Source organism: Ahaetulla prasina, chromosome 10 (genome assembly GCF_028640845.1).
Source record: "Ahaetulla prasina isolate Xishuangbanna chromosome 10, ASM2864084v1, whole genome shotgun sequence".
Taxonomy (NCBI): Eukaryota; Metazoa; Chordata; class Lepidosauria; order Squamata; family Colubridae; genus Ahaetulla; species Ahaetulla prasina.
In genome coordinates, this window is record NC_080548.1 from 13,958,873 (window position 1) to 13,974,711 (window position 15,839).

General features: G+C 40.7%; 1 protein-coding gene across 1 annotated transcript; it reads right to left on the reverse strand.

Moving 5' to 3' along the window:
- Positions 1–971: 971 nt before the first annotated feature.
- Positions 972–13,305, reverse strand: STMN1 (stathmin 1). Its single transcript, XM_058195747.1, has 5 exons — positions 13,218–13,305; positions 10,862–10,926; positions 10,094–10,266; positions 9,485–9,676; positions 972–5,621 (listed from the first exon to the last, which is right to left on the reverse strand). The coding sequence occupies exons 2-5, from the start codon at positions 10,872–10,874 to the stop codon at positions 5,550–5,552; spliced, it is 450 nt and encodes a 149-aa protein (XP_058051730.1). The 5' UTR covers positions 10,875–10,926; positions 13,218–13,305; the 3' UTR covers positions 972–5,549.
- Between the last annotated feature and the right edge of the window lie 2,534 nt (positions 13,306–15,839).

Below are 15,839 nucleotides of genomic sequence, written 5' to 3' on the forward strand. Positions count from 1 at the left end.
AGCCAGCCCAGAGGGATACCAAGACTGATAATACTGAAAGCTACTGAGAGATCAATGGAAATTGAATGCACTACTCCCAGGATGGGCTGACCAAAGGTCTTTAATTAGTAGTCATTGCCATCTCAGTCTATGGTCAGACCCAAATCCTGACTTGGTCTAGATAATCTCCTTCTTCAGGACCCACCTGGAGCTGCAGACTGACCACCTTTTCAACAGAAAGGTGGAGACTGGATGACAGTTGTTCAGATCCATTGGGTTCAGTCATGGTTTCTTAAGCAGGGGGGCAGCCACCATCTCTTTAAAGACAAATGGAACCATTATCTCCTGCAGAGAAACATTCACTATTGCATGGACCCATTCACCTGTTATTTCCTGGAAGATTTTAATCAAGCTGGAACAGGGATCTAAAAGATACAAGTCAAGCTTATAGTTTCGGGGATCCTGTAACTTAAATCGGGGCCAACAGGTTCAAACTCTTCCTAGATAACTGGGCAAGACTCTGGAAGCATGGTATCACAGAATGCCAAAGCCAATAAGAAGTTATGTCTATGACAAAGGATTGATGTAACACACCCCAACTCCAGATTGTACTGCTGCTGCCCCAAGGTCTAAAGTATGGCCTTATTAGACCTACACCTTCCTTTAGTCATCAACCAAACAGACCACCTTCCACACACCTTATCCCATTCTAACCTAGGTGTGTTTATGAAGAAGCCACCAGCCTATAAAGGAGAGGTAAACTTGGGATACAATGCTGCAGCCATTGTCAGAAGGAAAAACAATGGCAATTACCTTCTTCTTCCACCTGATGTGGTGGGAAGTCTTGGTAGCTTCAGTGATGATGAAAGGAACACTGGATGGAGTAGGAGATTCACCTCTGTAAGTAAAGTCAAAAGGGAACCAGTACACAGTACAAGAGGAAACGAAGTGGGGCTCAGTAGCTTCAAAATCAAACCCAGAAAAGGCAGTGGCAAGCTACAATATTATTGTTTATTCCCAACATCTGTTTCAAGAAATATAAATGCAGACACTATATACGGATATCTTCTAATACAATATCAAAATTAAATTGACTGCACAATAGGAAACAGATGATGATGAAGTACAATCTTGTTATCCAAGACATTTCCAGATGCAAACTGTGGAATGAATGAATTTTTATTTTTTTATTTATGACTTTATCCACCTCCTCAATCCAGACGTCTCTAGGCAGCCCAGATACCAATAATAAAATTTATACAATTACAAATAGAAAATGATACACTATCAAAACTAAAGCCACCACCAGTGACTTGACAATCATTACCCAAAGGCATTCCAAAGAACTGGGTTTTTCTCAGCTTCTTCCAAGACCACAAGAGTAGAGCCCATCCCTTGTCTGTCACAGGAGAGCCCCATACAAAATGCCTACTGTCTGTCCCCCTCCTCTTGGATGTAAACAGCACTCTGGCCATCTGCACAATAGGTGGTTTTATAGATATCCAAGGCCCAAGCTGAATTGCTGCCTTTCAGAAGTAGCAATCACAACCACTTGGAAATGCACCAAAAGCTAGTACAACTTGGACAACCACAGTGTAACCTTATCAACAGCATCACCAAGCAGTAGCTATCTGCTTTGCTGAGGGGAGAGGGAGATGGGAAGAGAGAGAGAACCAACTCTGCCACAAGCAAATTAGGAGAAAACTGAGTTTTAAGGTTTTTTTTTATTGCATGCCACCTAGGGTCACCTTTATAAGATGGACAGCTTATAAATTAAACCATCCATCTCTTTTCTGAAACAAAACTGCAATTCCCCAATGTAAGAACATTTTAATTCAAATTAAGAATTATTCAAATACATCAAGAGGTATTCCAAGCTTTCAAAATGAACTTTTCCAATTGGTATTTTTCCAATGTTATCCCCAGATGTTTTAAGACTACATCTAGTAACTGCTGTGGATATTGGCCAAATTAAGCTAAAGTATTTTAGAATTCTGAGCGGCATCAGCTTGAAGAGGTTTCTATTGCTAAATCGATACTTCCTAAGGCTAGGATCCAAAGTTATACAAGCATTATATTACTGTATGAGCGAGATGTATGGCAGGGCAATTTCACTTGAATATCTTTCTGTTTTCTAACCTTCCTGATATAATTTAAGTAAAATCCAAGATACAACAGCATTTAGACAGGAAGCAACTGAGGAAAATAACTGATGTTTCTCCAATTGGGAAGCATGGATTAAAAGTGTAAAAATATCTTCCTTTCCCATTGAAAGGAAGGAAACCTCATGCACAAATCTTGTATTTGAAAACCAAGACTTTTTACTTGAAGCAATATTGGTGCTTGTATCATGACAGGATGTATTTATTATTCCTAAGTAACATACTTTATGCAAGCGCACACATGCAGAAAGCAAAACATATAGCCTTTGTTTTAAAAATGTTAGCCTACTTAAGAGTGTTTATTTATATGCTTTCTGAAGTGTTCTCAATATTCTGACTCCAACGGCTTTGCATTCCACCCAAAAAACCTGTTAAATATTAATTCACCTATTTCGCATTGCAGAATGCAACAGCACATTAATTCAAGCTCTAACTTCTGCATTGGTTTGCTTGAAATTTTAGTTCACCAGAATGATGCAAAAATTGGGGGGGGGGGGGGGAAGAGGTTTTCAGTTGTTAAGCAAATCTTTCAAATTAAGTTACAGGTAAGTTCTGGAGACATGTTTTTCAATAACAGAATATACCGTGTTTCCATGAAAATAAGCCCTCCCCAAAAATATTTAACACATGCGCAGCCAATCCCAGCCATTTCCTCTGGTTAGGGTTAGGGAAATACAGCTCGACATCAAGTAAGACAGCAAGAGGAGCCCCATCTTGCTCCACATGCTCCAAAATAATAAAACCTCCCCGAAAATAAGACCAAGCGCTTATTTCGGGGTTCAAAAAAATATAAGACAGTGTCTTATGTTCAGGGAAACACGGTATATTTAAAGCTTAGAAAAGACAAAGGTGCTCTTAAAAGATTTGCAATGGTTCCCTTATTGTGGTTAATATGTTTTGTGTAACATTTTATCTGTTTTTCAATTACAATATTTTTTAGAGTATAAAACACACCTGATTATAAGATGCAGCCTAGTTTTTGGGGAGGAAAATAGGAAAAAAAATCTGCCTACCAGGTATTCATCTGGCTAGCGTCCTTAGTCTGCTCAGCTTCAGTGCATTAGTTTGCTGGTTTTGAGAGTGTGCACGCTTTTTATCCCCAGCTTGGGGATAAAAAACAGCTGCTAAAGCACAACTGATTTTTGGAGAGAGAAGTGCCTTGCTCCTAGTGCCTTGCTAGGGTTGAAAAAAAGCTTCTAAAGAACAGCTGAGAGTCGGAGGGAGCAGGCACAGTAAGATTGCCTCGTTAGGGCTGAAAAAAAAAGCTACAAAGTATAAGACGCACCCAAATTTTCAGTCTCTTTTGGGGGGGGGGGGGAAGTGTCTTATACTCCGAAAAATACAGTAAGTGTTGTAAGCTATCCAGAGTCACTTTTGTGTGAGATGGGTAGCTGCATAAATATAATAAAATAGATTTGGACCCTTAGTGAAACATACTTTCCATTATCTTTGCAACAATGCACATATGGTTTGCAATTACCCTTTTCCGACATTTTTAACTTCTGTCAGCCTAGCAGCCTAAAAGTATCTTGACAATCTCCCATTCAAATATTAACAAGGTCTGATGCCAATATGCTTTTTAATACAGTCAAAGATCAGGCAGATGTCTCTATCTGCTGAGATCCACACTTACCTGAACACTAACAGTCTCACTGTAACTAACCGAATCATTACCAAATAGACAAGCATACCATTTATACATCAAAGCATTTCTTTTTTAAATTCTTGCTCTTTAGTGCTATATTTATTTTATGTTGTTTTAATAAAATGTACCTGACAGCTAGCTATACTACTTCAAATATGTGTTTTTGATAGCATTTTCTGAACCCAACAAACACTTTCAATAAATTTCTAATAAGCTTTTATAGTGGCAAAACATTCACTATCTAAAGACAGCAGAAAAGTGCACCAAACTTGATTAAGTCTATTTATTAATAACTGACTAAGTCTAAGATACAGATATGGTAATTATAAATTTTATTATTTTGATGAAATGAGCAAGGAGATCAAGCACATATATCTGAACACAGGCATGCACAGAAGCAGTTTTACGTTTAAACTATTAAAAATTACAGCATGAACCACTTGGCACCAATCATATATTTTAATTAAAACATCCAAAGGCCTGGGGATGGCATATCAGATAAATGTTTCTCATATCAAGGTAAGATGGCTACAATCACAATTTTAGTTAACCCAATCAATTCTCTTTACTGCAGCTAATGAAAAACTACTTTTAAAAGTGTAAAGATGTTGAAAAAGTATTTTAACTGCAGTAACCAATTGCCACACTGGGTTCCTGAAGCTTAAATGTATGCTTTTTCCCCCAACATAATCCAGTATGCAACATACCATTCTTGACTATATAGTTACCACTACTATTGCCACATGAGGGCGCTTTTAATTCCCATATCCATTCTACAACAATGATACAAGTTAAACAGATACTATGCCAGGCTTTTGTCATCATCCCAAGATACGAACATTTTTGATGGCATATATTAAGCTTAGTCTTACTTTAACAGTATCTCTAGAATCAAATTGTAAAAGCAGCAGAACCAAATGTTCTTACCTAATAAGGTTTGAACCTACAAGTGCAATTATTTTTACTGTTTTTACAAAGTAAGTTTCCTTTTTGTGTGCTGTTTAAGGAAAGCTGTTCTTTATTTCTAAACTTAATTTTGAAGATACCCTAAATTTTAAGAGACTTCATCCCTTTGAATTCATCCTATGTTAACAAGGAATTATTTGTTTTTGTTGCAAGTACTAGAATAGTCAAGAAGGGAGGTGGTTCTGGGTTGTCTGAATAAATAGCAGCTGACAACTGCTAAGGTAGAAGACAAAGCTCTTATTGTAAACCTAGAACAATAGGCAACTGCACAGAAAACAGTACTAAGGAATATTATGCCACTGTATTTAGTAATAATTTGTAGATATTTTAATATTGCATTCCAATATTCTAGCTATAAATATGCTTGAACTGCTTATGTAGTAATGCTAGTTTCAAAAACACTCACCTGTGATAACAGCATTGTGCAGCTTTATTAAATCACTTGGTTACAGTAATATCTTAAGACTGACAGATTCTGAAGTGTAACAGATTCAGCATGAACATTACACTACATATTCAGTTCACAAAAATGTCAGAGCTGAACATAGCACTAGCCATCAATCCAGGAACAAATGCACTGGAATAGAAGAAATGCAACAAGATAGCTACACTGGAAAGACAACAGTTTAGAAAAAGAGTGAACATGAAAGGGCTCCCCTCTAATTCCCCAAATCAAGTGTACAGTCAGATCTAACTATACAGCTCTACATCAGTTTCTAGAAACTTAACAAAAAACACTGGCCAATACAGTCTTTGGATATTTAGACAAAGGGGAGAAGTTAATTTCCATTATGAAGTCAGTCGCTTTCGTTCTCACCAGGTTCTTTGCCTCCTTCTTTGTTCTTTCGTACTTCTTCAATATGCTTTTCCTAGGAAAGGAAAGCAAAATTAAGAAAATGAGAAAACAGTAAATTCTTCAGAAATTTTAAACTAACACTGTCCAAATAAATTGGATTACAACTAATCTTTGGCTCTGCTGTGGGGAATTCAGTGAGCAATTTCCTGATGGTAAATGGAATATAGGTATATACTGGACTGAGAACACTGATTATCGATGTAACAAAAGACTAAGTCTTAAATAACCTACATATAAATTCTATACAGATTATATTCGATTTTTTCAGATTGTAGTAGTGATGGGCTCAATAATATATTGAGAATTTTCATTCCAGCTGGCTAGCTTTAAGATGGAGTAATTTTTATTGTTAAAATCTGCCATAGCAGTCTAAAGCATAAAATCTCTGGAGGGCCAGGGACAGGGGTTATTCCTCTGCCCTGGTCCTATTAGACCTCTCAGCGGCTTTTGATACCATCGACCATGGTATCTTGCTGCGCCGGTTGGGGGGATTGGGAGTGGGAGGCACCGTGTATCGGTGGTTCTCCTCCTATCTCTCTGACCGGTCGCAGACGGTGTTGACAGGGGGGCAGAGGTCGACCGTGAGGGACCTCACTTGTGGGGTGCCGCAGGGGTCGATCCTCTCGCCCCTTCTGTTCAACATCTACATGAAGCCGTTGGGTGAGATCATCAGTGGCTTTGGGGTGAGATACCAGCTGTACGCTGATGACACCCAGCTGTACTTCTCCACCCCAGGCCACCCCAATGAAGCTGTTGAAGTGCTGTCCCGGTGTGTGGAAGCCGTACGGGTCTGGATGGGGAGAAACAGGCTCAAGCTTAATCCCTCCAAGACGGAGTGGCTGTGGATGCCGGCATCCCGATTCAGTCAGCTGCAGCCGCAGCCGCAGCTGACTGTTGGAGGCGAGTTACTGGCCCCAAAGGATAGGGTGCGCAACTTAGGTGTCCTCCTGGATGATCGGCTGTCGTTTGAAGATCATTTGACGGCCGTCTCCAGGAGGGCCTTCCACCAGGTTCGCCTGGTTCGGCAGTTGCGCCCCTTCCTTGATCGGGATGCCTTGTGCACAGTCACTCATGCGCTCGTTACCTCTCGCTTGGATTATTGTAATGCTCTCTACATGGGGCTCCCCTTGAGGTGCACTCGGAGGCTTCAGTTAGTCCAGAATGCAGCTGCGCGGGTGATAGAGGGAGCTACGCGTAGCTCCCATATAACACCGCTCCTGCACAGACTGCACTGGCTACCTGTGGCCTTTCGAGTGCACTTTAAGGTTTTGGTTACTATCTTTAAAGGGCTCCATGGCTTAGGGCCTGGGTACTTACGGGACCGCCTGCTGTTACCACATGCCTCCCACCGACCCGTACGCTCTCACAGAGAGAGACTTCTCAGGGTGCCGTCCGCCAAGCAATGTCGGCTGGCGGCCCCCAGGGGAAGGTCCTTCTCTGTGGGGGCTCCCACACTCTGGAACGAGCTTCGCCCGGGTTTACACCAAATACCTGACCTTCGGACATTCCGTCGCGAATTGAAGACACATCTTTTCATTCGCGCAGGGCTGGCTTGAATTGAATTTTATTAATTTTAAATTTTTATTAATTAATTTTAAATGGGGTTTTTAGTTTATTGTATATTTTTACTTCTCAGGCTAATTTTAAAATAAGTTTTTTAATTACATTTTAAATTGTACATTGTATTATCTGTTTTATTTTTGCCTGTACACCGCCCTGAGTCCTTCGGGAGAAGGGCGGTATAAAAATCAAATAAATAAATAAATAAAATAAATAAATAAAATCAAGCATAAGTCTATCGTGTTACAGCATTTTTACAGTTGCAAAATTGTTTTTTTATTGAGGAAAGACTAGGTTTGATCCTTTTACTCTATAAACATAAGTTATTTGGACAAAGCCATGTCTAGATGAACCTACTGTGTTGGAATCTTGCTAATCTCAATTCACAAGATTTTTTAAAAAGAAGTTTCTTATCAAATTTTATCATTAGTTACCTATCACCCCTGCTTTTTCTGGGATCCACACAATCACCCCAAATACAAACCATTTTTTAAAAGCTCCCACCCAAATTCTAGGAGTCACCCACAGTTGGTTATAAGATGGATGGCTATATAGGTGTTCTAAATGAATAAGAGGAGCAACAAAAATGATTAGGGGACTGGAGGCTAAACATATAAAGAATGATTGCTGGAATTGGGTATGTCTAGTTTAATGAAAAGAAGGACCAGGAGTGACATGATAGCAGTGTTCCGATATCTCAGGGGCTGCCACAAAGAAGGAGTCAAGCTATTCCCCAAAGCACCTGAGGGCAGCACAAGAAGTAATAGATGGAAACTGATCAAGGAGAGAAAAAACCTAGAACTAAGAAGAAATTTCTGGACACAATTACTGTATTTTTTGGCGTATAAGATTCTCCGGACCATAAGACGCACTTAACCTTTTTTGGGGAGGAAAACAAGATAGGGCATAGATATGGGAAATAATATGAAATTTTACCAGTTTGAAATTGTTTTTAAGTTTTTTTCTTTGCATAGATTGGTATTGTAATCAGAATCAGTAAGTTATTCAGCACTTAATCTGTTAGATGTAAAGCATTTTCCCCCTCTATTTTCCTTCAGGTAACATTTTAATTAAGTTAGTGAAGTGCTTTTTAAATTTCAGCTAATCTTGATTCCACTCACAATAATTCTGCCTCTGCCTCCCAGCACAGCAAACAGTCTGCTTTAGTTTCGTTTTCAGCAGAGTTTGATTAGCAGAAGAAAAAATCTGCCTCCCAGCAATTTGCCTGTTTGCAGGAGGCCTGCGGGGTAATAGGCAATGGCAAATTCCTCCAGCCTGAAACAGCTGAGGGTCAGGATGCCAATCCAACAGACAATCAACTGCTTGTGCTAATCAGACTGTGCTGAAGCTGAAACAGGGTGTTTGCAGTTTGCTGCAAGGAGGTAAATTGCTGGGAGGTAGAGGCCAAAGGGTGGGGGCTGGCGGGTGGGCGGGGCTACATCTGGTGTATAAGATGCACCCAAATTTTCACCCTCTTTTAGTGGGGGGAAAGTGCATCTTATACTCTGAAAAATACGGTAATCAGTTGTTCCAACACTGGACGTTTTTAGAGATTGGACAACCATTTGTCTGAAATGATATAGGGTTTCCTGCCTGAGCAGGGGGTTGGACTAGAAGACCTCCAAGGTTCCTTCCAAGTATTCTGTTCTGTTCTGTTCTGTTCTGTTCTGTTCTGTTCTGTTCTATTCTATTCTATTCTATTCTATTCTATTCCTAAATAAAAAATAAAGCAAATTAAGATTACTCCTGATCACTGCTTTAATTTCAGATGGAAGATTTGTAATTTTTCTTGTGTCTTTGGGAAAAGAGTTTTCCTAGTTTTCATTTTGGGGGAAAATAGCTACATAAAGTCTGATTTAACCAAAAGTTAACATTTCGTTGCCATACTAAGCTGTCTAATAAGCTTGTCTCAGGTAAGCTTTTCTATTTTTCTGAAAATATGGTAATTATTTAACATGACACTTACATATTATTGTACTGTATTGTTGATTAAACACACCTCATGTGGCAGCCAATTCATAGTCATGCTCAATGATTTCCCAAGTCCAAATAGGCCAAAGGGCCAGTGAAGTATTTGTCATTTTTATTTCTTGTAAAGTTCAGTGCCTTTCTTTGTAGCATTCAAATTGAACAGCCACTTCTTAACCAGATTATTAGCTTTTATTATATGTATGATTTCTGAATTTAGCCACTGCATGTTTTTAAAAAACAAAACTCTTATGTGAAATCTGAAGAATTAATTATTGCCAGATATTCTGTGTGTAACTGGCAACCTAAGTTCAGTTTACTAAATGAAGTGAATTGCACAGCACTTACTTTCTCTCTCAAGCGTTCCAGTTTAGCAGCAATTTGTGCTTCTCTGTTCTCTTTGTTGGCTTCCATTTTATGAGTCAACTTTTCCTCTGCCATTTTGCTAAAGTTGTTATTTTCTTCAATTGCCTTCTGCAGCACTTCTTTTTCATGTTCTCGCTTTTCAGCTAGTTGCTTCAAAACTTCAGCTTCATGGGACTAGAATATAGATCCATCTTGTATTTAGCTGAGAGCAATCTATATACAATTACAGTTCTTGCTTAGGTTAATATTACCCTCATATCATTCATAGGATCCAATAAATGGTTTGTCAAATTAATTTAAGTCAAGCAGTCCCACTTTCTGCAATCATATTACTATTTTTATCAAACTTCTGAAATTCTTAAAAATAACTTAGGATCCATGTTAAAAATACTTAGTTTTGTTAGAGTTACCATATTTGCACCACAGCTGCAACTATTAATTCCCATTCAGTTAAATAGGAAGTACTGAAACGGCTACAGCATGAGGAATTTCTAAATTGTAGTTTTCAATACTTGTTTAAAGTCAGCCATTAGTTGCTAAAGTTTAAACAATCCACTTTTCACATATGAAAACAGAACAGTATATATTTACCTTGCGTCTTTCTTCTGCAGCTTCTAATTTCCTCTGAATTTCTTCCAATGAGAGATCTTTTTTCTTTGGAGGAGAGAGAGGAAATTCTGGAACAGCTTCTTTTGGAGGAGGACCCAGTATCAATTCAAATGCCTGTCCTGAAGCACGTTTTTCTAGTTCTTTCACCTGAATGTCTAGATGAGATATTGTTTAGTTAATATTTGAGCCACATTCTGAGTCTTGTCAGATTTTAAAACCTGTTATACTGGTTAATTTGTGGCTACTCCATCTGCCCAGGACCTTTCACTTTATGGAATCAATAAAATTCCACATACTTGTGCAAAGAAAAAAATAGTATATTCCTTACAGAAAACTAGATGTTTATATCTTTATTGTATATCTAATTCCATAGTACTGCAGCATATTCACGAAAAATAGTCCTACATCATTTTAAAACAGAACACTGGAACACTTTTAAGGATTACATTAACAATTTCAGTAAAATTAATTACAATTGCTTTAGAACTACTATTACTTTTAACCTTAGTTGCTATCCTCCAGAAGATTAAAAAAACCTTTAAATTAGGAATCACTCACTATTTTTCAATTTATATATTTATACATATCTCCATTATTTGCAAATACAATTTTTCTTTAGAAATAGCTGTAATCAAAGGATGACTCATAATACCCATTAAAAATAATTTGACATTTTTTTCCCAAAATGCTGAGAAAGCATTTCTCTTATTCAATTATGATGCATTAGAATACAATGAAACTAATACTTACCAGAAGAAGCCATGGCTAAACAGAATATCTCCAAAGGGTATTACAGCTACTCCAGTAAATGAGCCCTAAGAAAGCAGACACATCCTTAAATAAATTGAAATATGCAGTACCATTAACATGACTGATCTCAGTATTTAACAATTTAAAATAATTCTAAATGATAAGCATTATTGATAAGTCAAATCTTCTACCAGAGTCTAGCCCTTGTTTTTCAAATTTAGAAGATACATGTGAGGTAATGCATCTAAAAATGTCAAGCAGTATGGAATGTATCAAGCTAGAATACTCAGGCTTAGGTCATATCTGCTGTATCCTACTTTTCACCTTAAGACCCATTCAAGATCCACTAACACGTAGTGGTAATATGTCTATGTGGAATGAACAAAGACATGGTACCACGTGGTTGTTCTTCCTGAGACTATCATCACCATATTCTCACGGATGACAGTATGGGTATTTTATTGTTTATCATAAAGCACAGAACTTATGCCCATTAAACAATTAGCTAAGATGATATCTATTTCCTTACACTAATATCACGTGCAAAGATTAAAGTTAAATATACTCAACGTTTAAAATAGCTTGATTTTTCTTAAATTAACAGTAATTCCTCTGTAGCAGTAACAAAGAATCCAGCACTGTACAATTCACAATTAGACAGTAATTGCTCTTAAAGGCAGTTGCTCTTAAAGGCAGACATACTAGCTTTCTCTTTAAAGATATCTAGATTGAAGGGACCCCTGGAGTGTTTGTTGCTTGGGCCCCCCCAGACATCTGATGCTGGCATTAGGGGTTATTTAACACTCAGGGGAAAGCACCTAAAAATAAGGTAAAGTACTTAAGGAAATGTATTTCTAACACAAACACTTATCAACTAAGAGCTGTCTATACTTTCTAGGGCAATGATCAAACCCCTTTTGCATATCAAATTAGAACTCCTGAAGATCTTCCTCAAGAAAATGCATATTTCTAATGACCTGACAGCCAGAGATCAGTAATGCCATTGTTCTTGCTTTTTGAAAAAAAAAAAAGCACAAAGGGTGTCTCAGTAGGACAGTTTGTGCAACATTAGCATCAATAAAGCAACCACATTGCTGTTGGGTCTCTTTAAGGCACATCCACACAAAGGGTTTGAGATGAAGCAGGAATTCAACAAAAAACATGAAATAAAAGGACCACTAAGGTTTAAGGCTCTTAGGTGTGCGGTGATACAAGAAAGGGTGGGGGGAGAAGCACTGGGGGGAACGGGGACTATCCTTTTTTGCAGAAAAAAAAAAAAAAAAACAACACCGTTAAAGAAAAGCCAGATAAACAACGCCCAAGACTGAAGAGGAAGGAACAGGGTGGAGAAAAGCACCCCACCGCTGCCCCTCAGTGGGGCGGGGCCATCGAGACAGCAAATCCCCACAACTAAAAGAGCAGATTTTTTTTTTAAAAAAAGGGAGGGGAATGGGAGAAAGGAAGCCCCGCCCTCCCCACGCGCCGCTCTCGAACGCACCGAATTCAAACCGCCTGAAAGAGAGCAAGAGCGCGCGCGCGCGCGCTAATCCCCTTCGGAGGGGAGGGGGCGAGGGCTTTGCAACGGTAACATCCGGGCACCGCCGCTCGGGCTCCCCTCCCTGTTTTTCCCCCCCCTCCCGCTCCCCTGGGGAGTTGCCCCTCCCGCTTTGACCCGCCAGAAGAGCTGGAGCGGGACGAGCTCTTTGATTTTTGCCTTCTGCTTCCTCAGCCTGCTGAACGGGGGGGAGGGCGGCTTCTTTTCAACCCCCCTCAACACACCCTTTTTCGCTCAAGCGTTTCTCTTTTTCTCCCACCCCCACCCCCACGCTGAGGGAGACGGCGCGCGCCAGGCGGGTGTTGTCTCTGGCGCCCCCTCCCTTCCGAAGCTCGCCAGCGCGCGCGGCAAGGCGGCGGCGGTCCCCCCCCCCACGTTCCCGCCGCCGCCGCCCCTTCCCCTCGAACAATAGATCAAAGCGCTCCACTTCTGTCAAACCGTGGAAGGGCCGGGACAAGCCACCTGTTCCATGCGGAGCTGGAGGCGAAGAAGCCGAGCGCCCAAGTCCCGCAGCGGCCCTTCGTCGACGTAGCGTCCCGGGTTGGTTTGTTTTTTCTCTCTCTCTCTCCCGCAAACCCCCCCACCCCCGAACCACCGCGAAGGGACAAGAGCCCGCCGAGGTGAACGGAGCCGCCCACGACAAAGCGGTTTTTGTGCGGAGACCTCGCCCACAGCTGCCCGTGCCCCACCAGGACCTGTTTTCGTTCTCTCCTCGCGAAGAGAAGGCTCGGTCACTCGCCCGCCGGAGCCACCCCGCCCCGGCCCTACCTCGCTTCCCACCCAGCTTTCGCCTCGACCCACCTGCTCCCGTCACCACACACGGACTCCGCGCCTAACTGCCCTGCCTGCTCCACAAAAGCGCCAAACAAAAGCACGTGACCCGCCCCCGACACGCCCTCTATTGGTTGAGGCGGGCGGCACGTGCCGCTCGGCGGGAGGGGAGGAGGGCGAGAGGAGAAGGGAGGTGTGTGTGGGGGAGGGGGGAACCGTCCGCTACCCCGCATTTTTTTTTTTTTATCTAGGTTTGATGGGAAACGTAGTCCTGCTGGATTCTTGTTGTTTGGCGGGCTTTTACCTTCCCTCAGTGGTCTCCGGTTGCTTCTCGTAACGTTACCCTGAGGGAAATCAAATCGGGGTTAATGCTTAGCGAGCTTTTGCGCGTGATTGAGGCCGTTGCAATTGTTGCGAAGCGTGTGAGGGGCCATCACAGGCAGCCTTTGCGGGTAGGCTAGGGCAGAGCAGGCTCTACTAGGGCTTTTAGGTCAGGGGTCTCCAACCCTGGCAACTTTAAGCCTGGCGGACTTCCAACTCCCAGAATTCCTCAGCTTTGCTGGCTAGGGAATTCTGGGAGTTGAAGTCCGCCAGGTTTAAAGTTGCCACGGTTGGAGACCCGTTTTAGGTGCAGGCCAGCTTTGCTGGACCTGTGTGCCTTCAGCAACACATCCAGTGCCTCTGTGTCCACCTCGCTGCTTCTACCTGGGTCTTGTTAGGCAAGCTGGCAGTGGGCTCGACCGGGCTCTTGTATGCTTGGCATAGGATGAATTGGGTGGTTCAAACTGGGGGTTCACTCCACTTCCTCCCCAAGTTTTGGCACTTCCATATAGGACTGAAGGAGCAGATTTCTTGGGAAGTGGGGACCACACCCTCCACAGCCTTATTGGGGCAGGTGTTGACTGTTTATTTCAGTGTTTCTCAATCGGGGCATGGACGTCACTTCCCAGAGTTTGCCAAGATTTGAGAAATGCTGGCTTATTTGTTTCAGTTTTGTTCAGCCTGCACTTTTATGGTTTGCAGCAGACAGTAATGCAGGTAGTCCTCGACTTACAGCAGCTCATTAGTGACCGTTTGAAGTCATGAGCATGCTAAAAGGAAAGTGCCTTATGACCATTTCTCACATTTTAGAATTTACAATAAGTATTGAGCTGGAAGGGACCTTGGAGGTCTTCTAGTCCAGCCCCCTGCTCAAGCAGGGGAACCTATACCATCTCAGACGAGTGACTGTCCAGTCTCTTCTTAAAAACCTCCAGTGATGGAGAGCCCACGATTTCTGAAAGCAAGTTGATCCATTGATTAATTGTCCTCACTGTTAGGAAGTTTCTCCTTAATTCCAGGTTCCATGGATGACCGTTGCAGCAACATTGCAGTCATGTGATCACCATTCGGACATTTGGCAACTGACTCAAATGTCTGAGGGCTGCAGTGTCCTGGAGTCATGTGATGACTTTTTGCAAACTTCTGACAAGCAAAGTCAATGGGGAAGCCAGATTCACTTAACAACTGTGTTACGGGCTTAACAAGTGCAGTGACTTACATAACAACTGTGGCAAGAAAAGTCGTAAAGTGGGACAAAACTCACTAAAAAAATGATTAATTGAGCAACAGAAATTTTGGGCTCAGTTGTGGTTGTAAGTCAAGAACTACCTGTATACAATAAACCATCATCCATAATGTAAGAGTGTAAGAGTAGCTTTTCACAGTGAGAGAGGTAACATATAAATTTAATAAATGATAAAATGAAAATGGAATACAAAAGATAAAAGATGTTAAGTTCCTGTAGGGAAAGTGCACAAATAAATTGCCATATAGTTGCATTCAAATTTCAAAAGCATAATTTTGTTCAGGTTCTTCAAATCTCTGTGAATGCTCATTGTCTACCCATCAGAATTCACCTCTTACGTGATTAATTAGGTTCAAACTTTAGGCTAAGCTGCAGTGTGTGAACTCAGTCATTATATGCTTAAACATGTTTGGAAAGGAAAATTAAGAACCAAGAATCCTCATATATACAAGTCCAATTTGTTAGCAGTTTTAGTGCATGCTAAACATACTTCTTGTATCATGTGAAATCTGTCAGACATTCTGTCTTGGGCATTATGTATTGTACAGATTTAAATGGGTTTAATAGCAACAGAAACAAAAAGCAATAAAGGATTATGTGACACTTAAATATTTAAGAAAGTATTGTGTAATTTTTCCACTTTTTCAATTAGAACTAGATGGAATCACAAAATGATTGCAGCACAATAAATACCTTAGATTTAAGATGCCCTAGGTTCCTCCATATTTGTTCTACAAAAGATTGATGGGACAGCCACTTGACTTAAATCTCCCCTGTTTCGTTCAACCTATGGCACATTTGTTCTGTGTTCTTAAATCAAGTGTGTTTAGAAATTGTTTTGGTTCATTCTTAGAGCTTTCAAACAGAGAATATCAGAGAATTCAACTTCTGGCACAATGCTGACACTAGAGATTCCTTTACCGAATGAATTATTTTTGAAGTTCTTTGGATACAAAGCAAAATACATTTGAAAAGCGATTTAATTTTTTCAATAAGACAAAGCTTTAAACTGTTTTTCATCACCTTAGCCATATAGGGTAAAAATCATCGAATGTGAAATACAAGACATCTGGAGGAGATCAGAT

Coding starts and splice junctions, on each gene's coding strand:
- STMN1 (XM_058195747.1), bottom strand. Junction 9,677..10,093: donor CTGCAGAAGAAAGACGCAAG/GTAAATATATAC, acceptor TCTATATTCTAG/TCCCATGAAGCTGAAGTTTT. Junction 5,622..9,484: donor TGGAACGCTTGAGAGAGAAA/GTAAGTGCTGTG, acceptor TTCCTTTCCTAG/GAAAAGCATATTGAAGAAGT.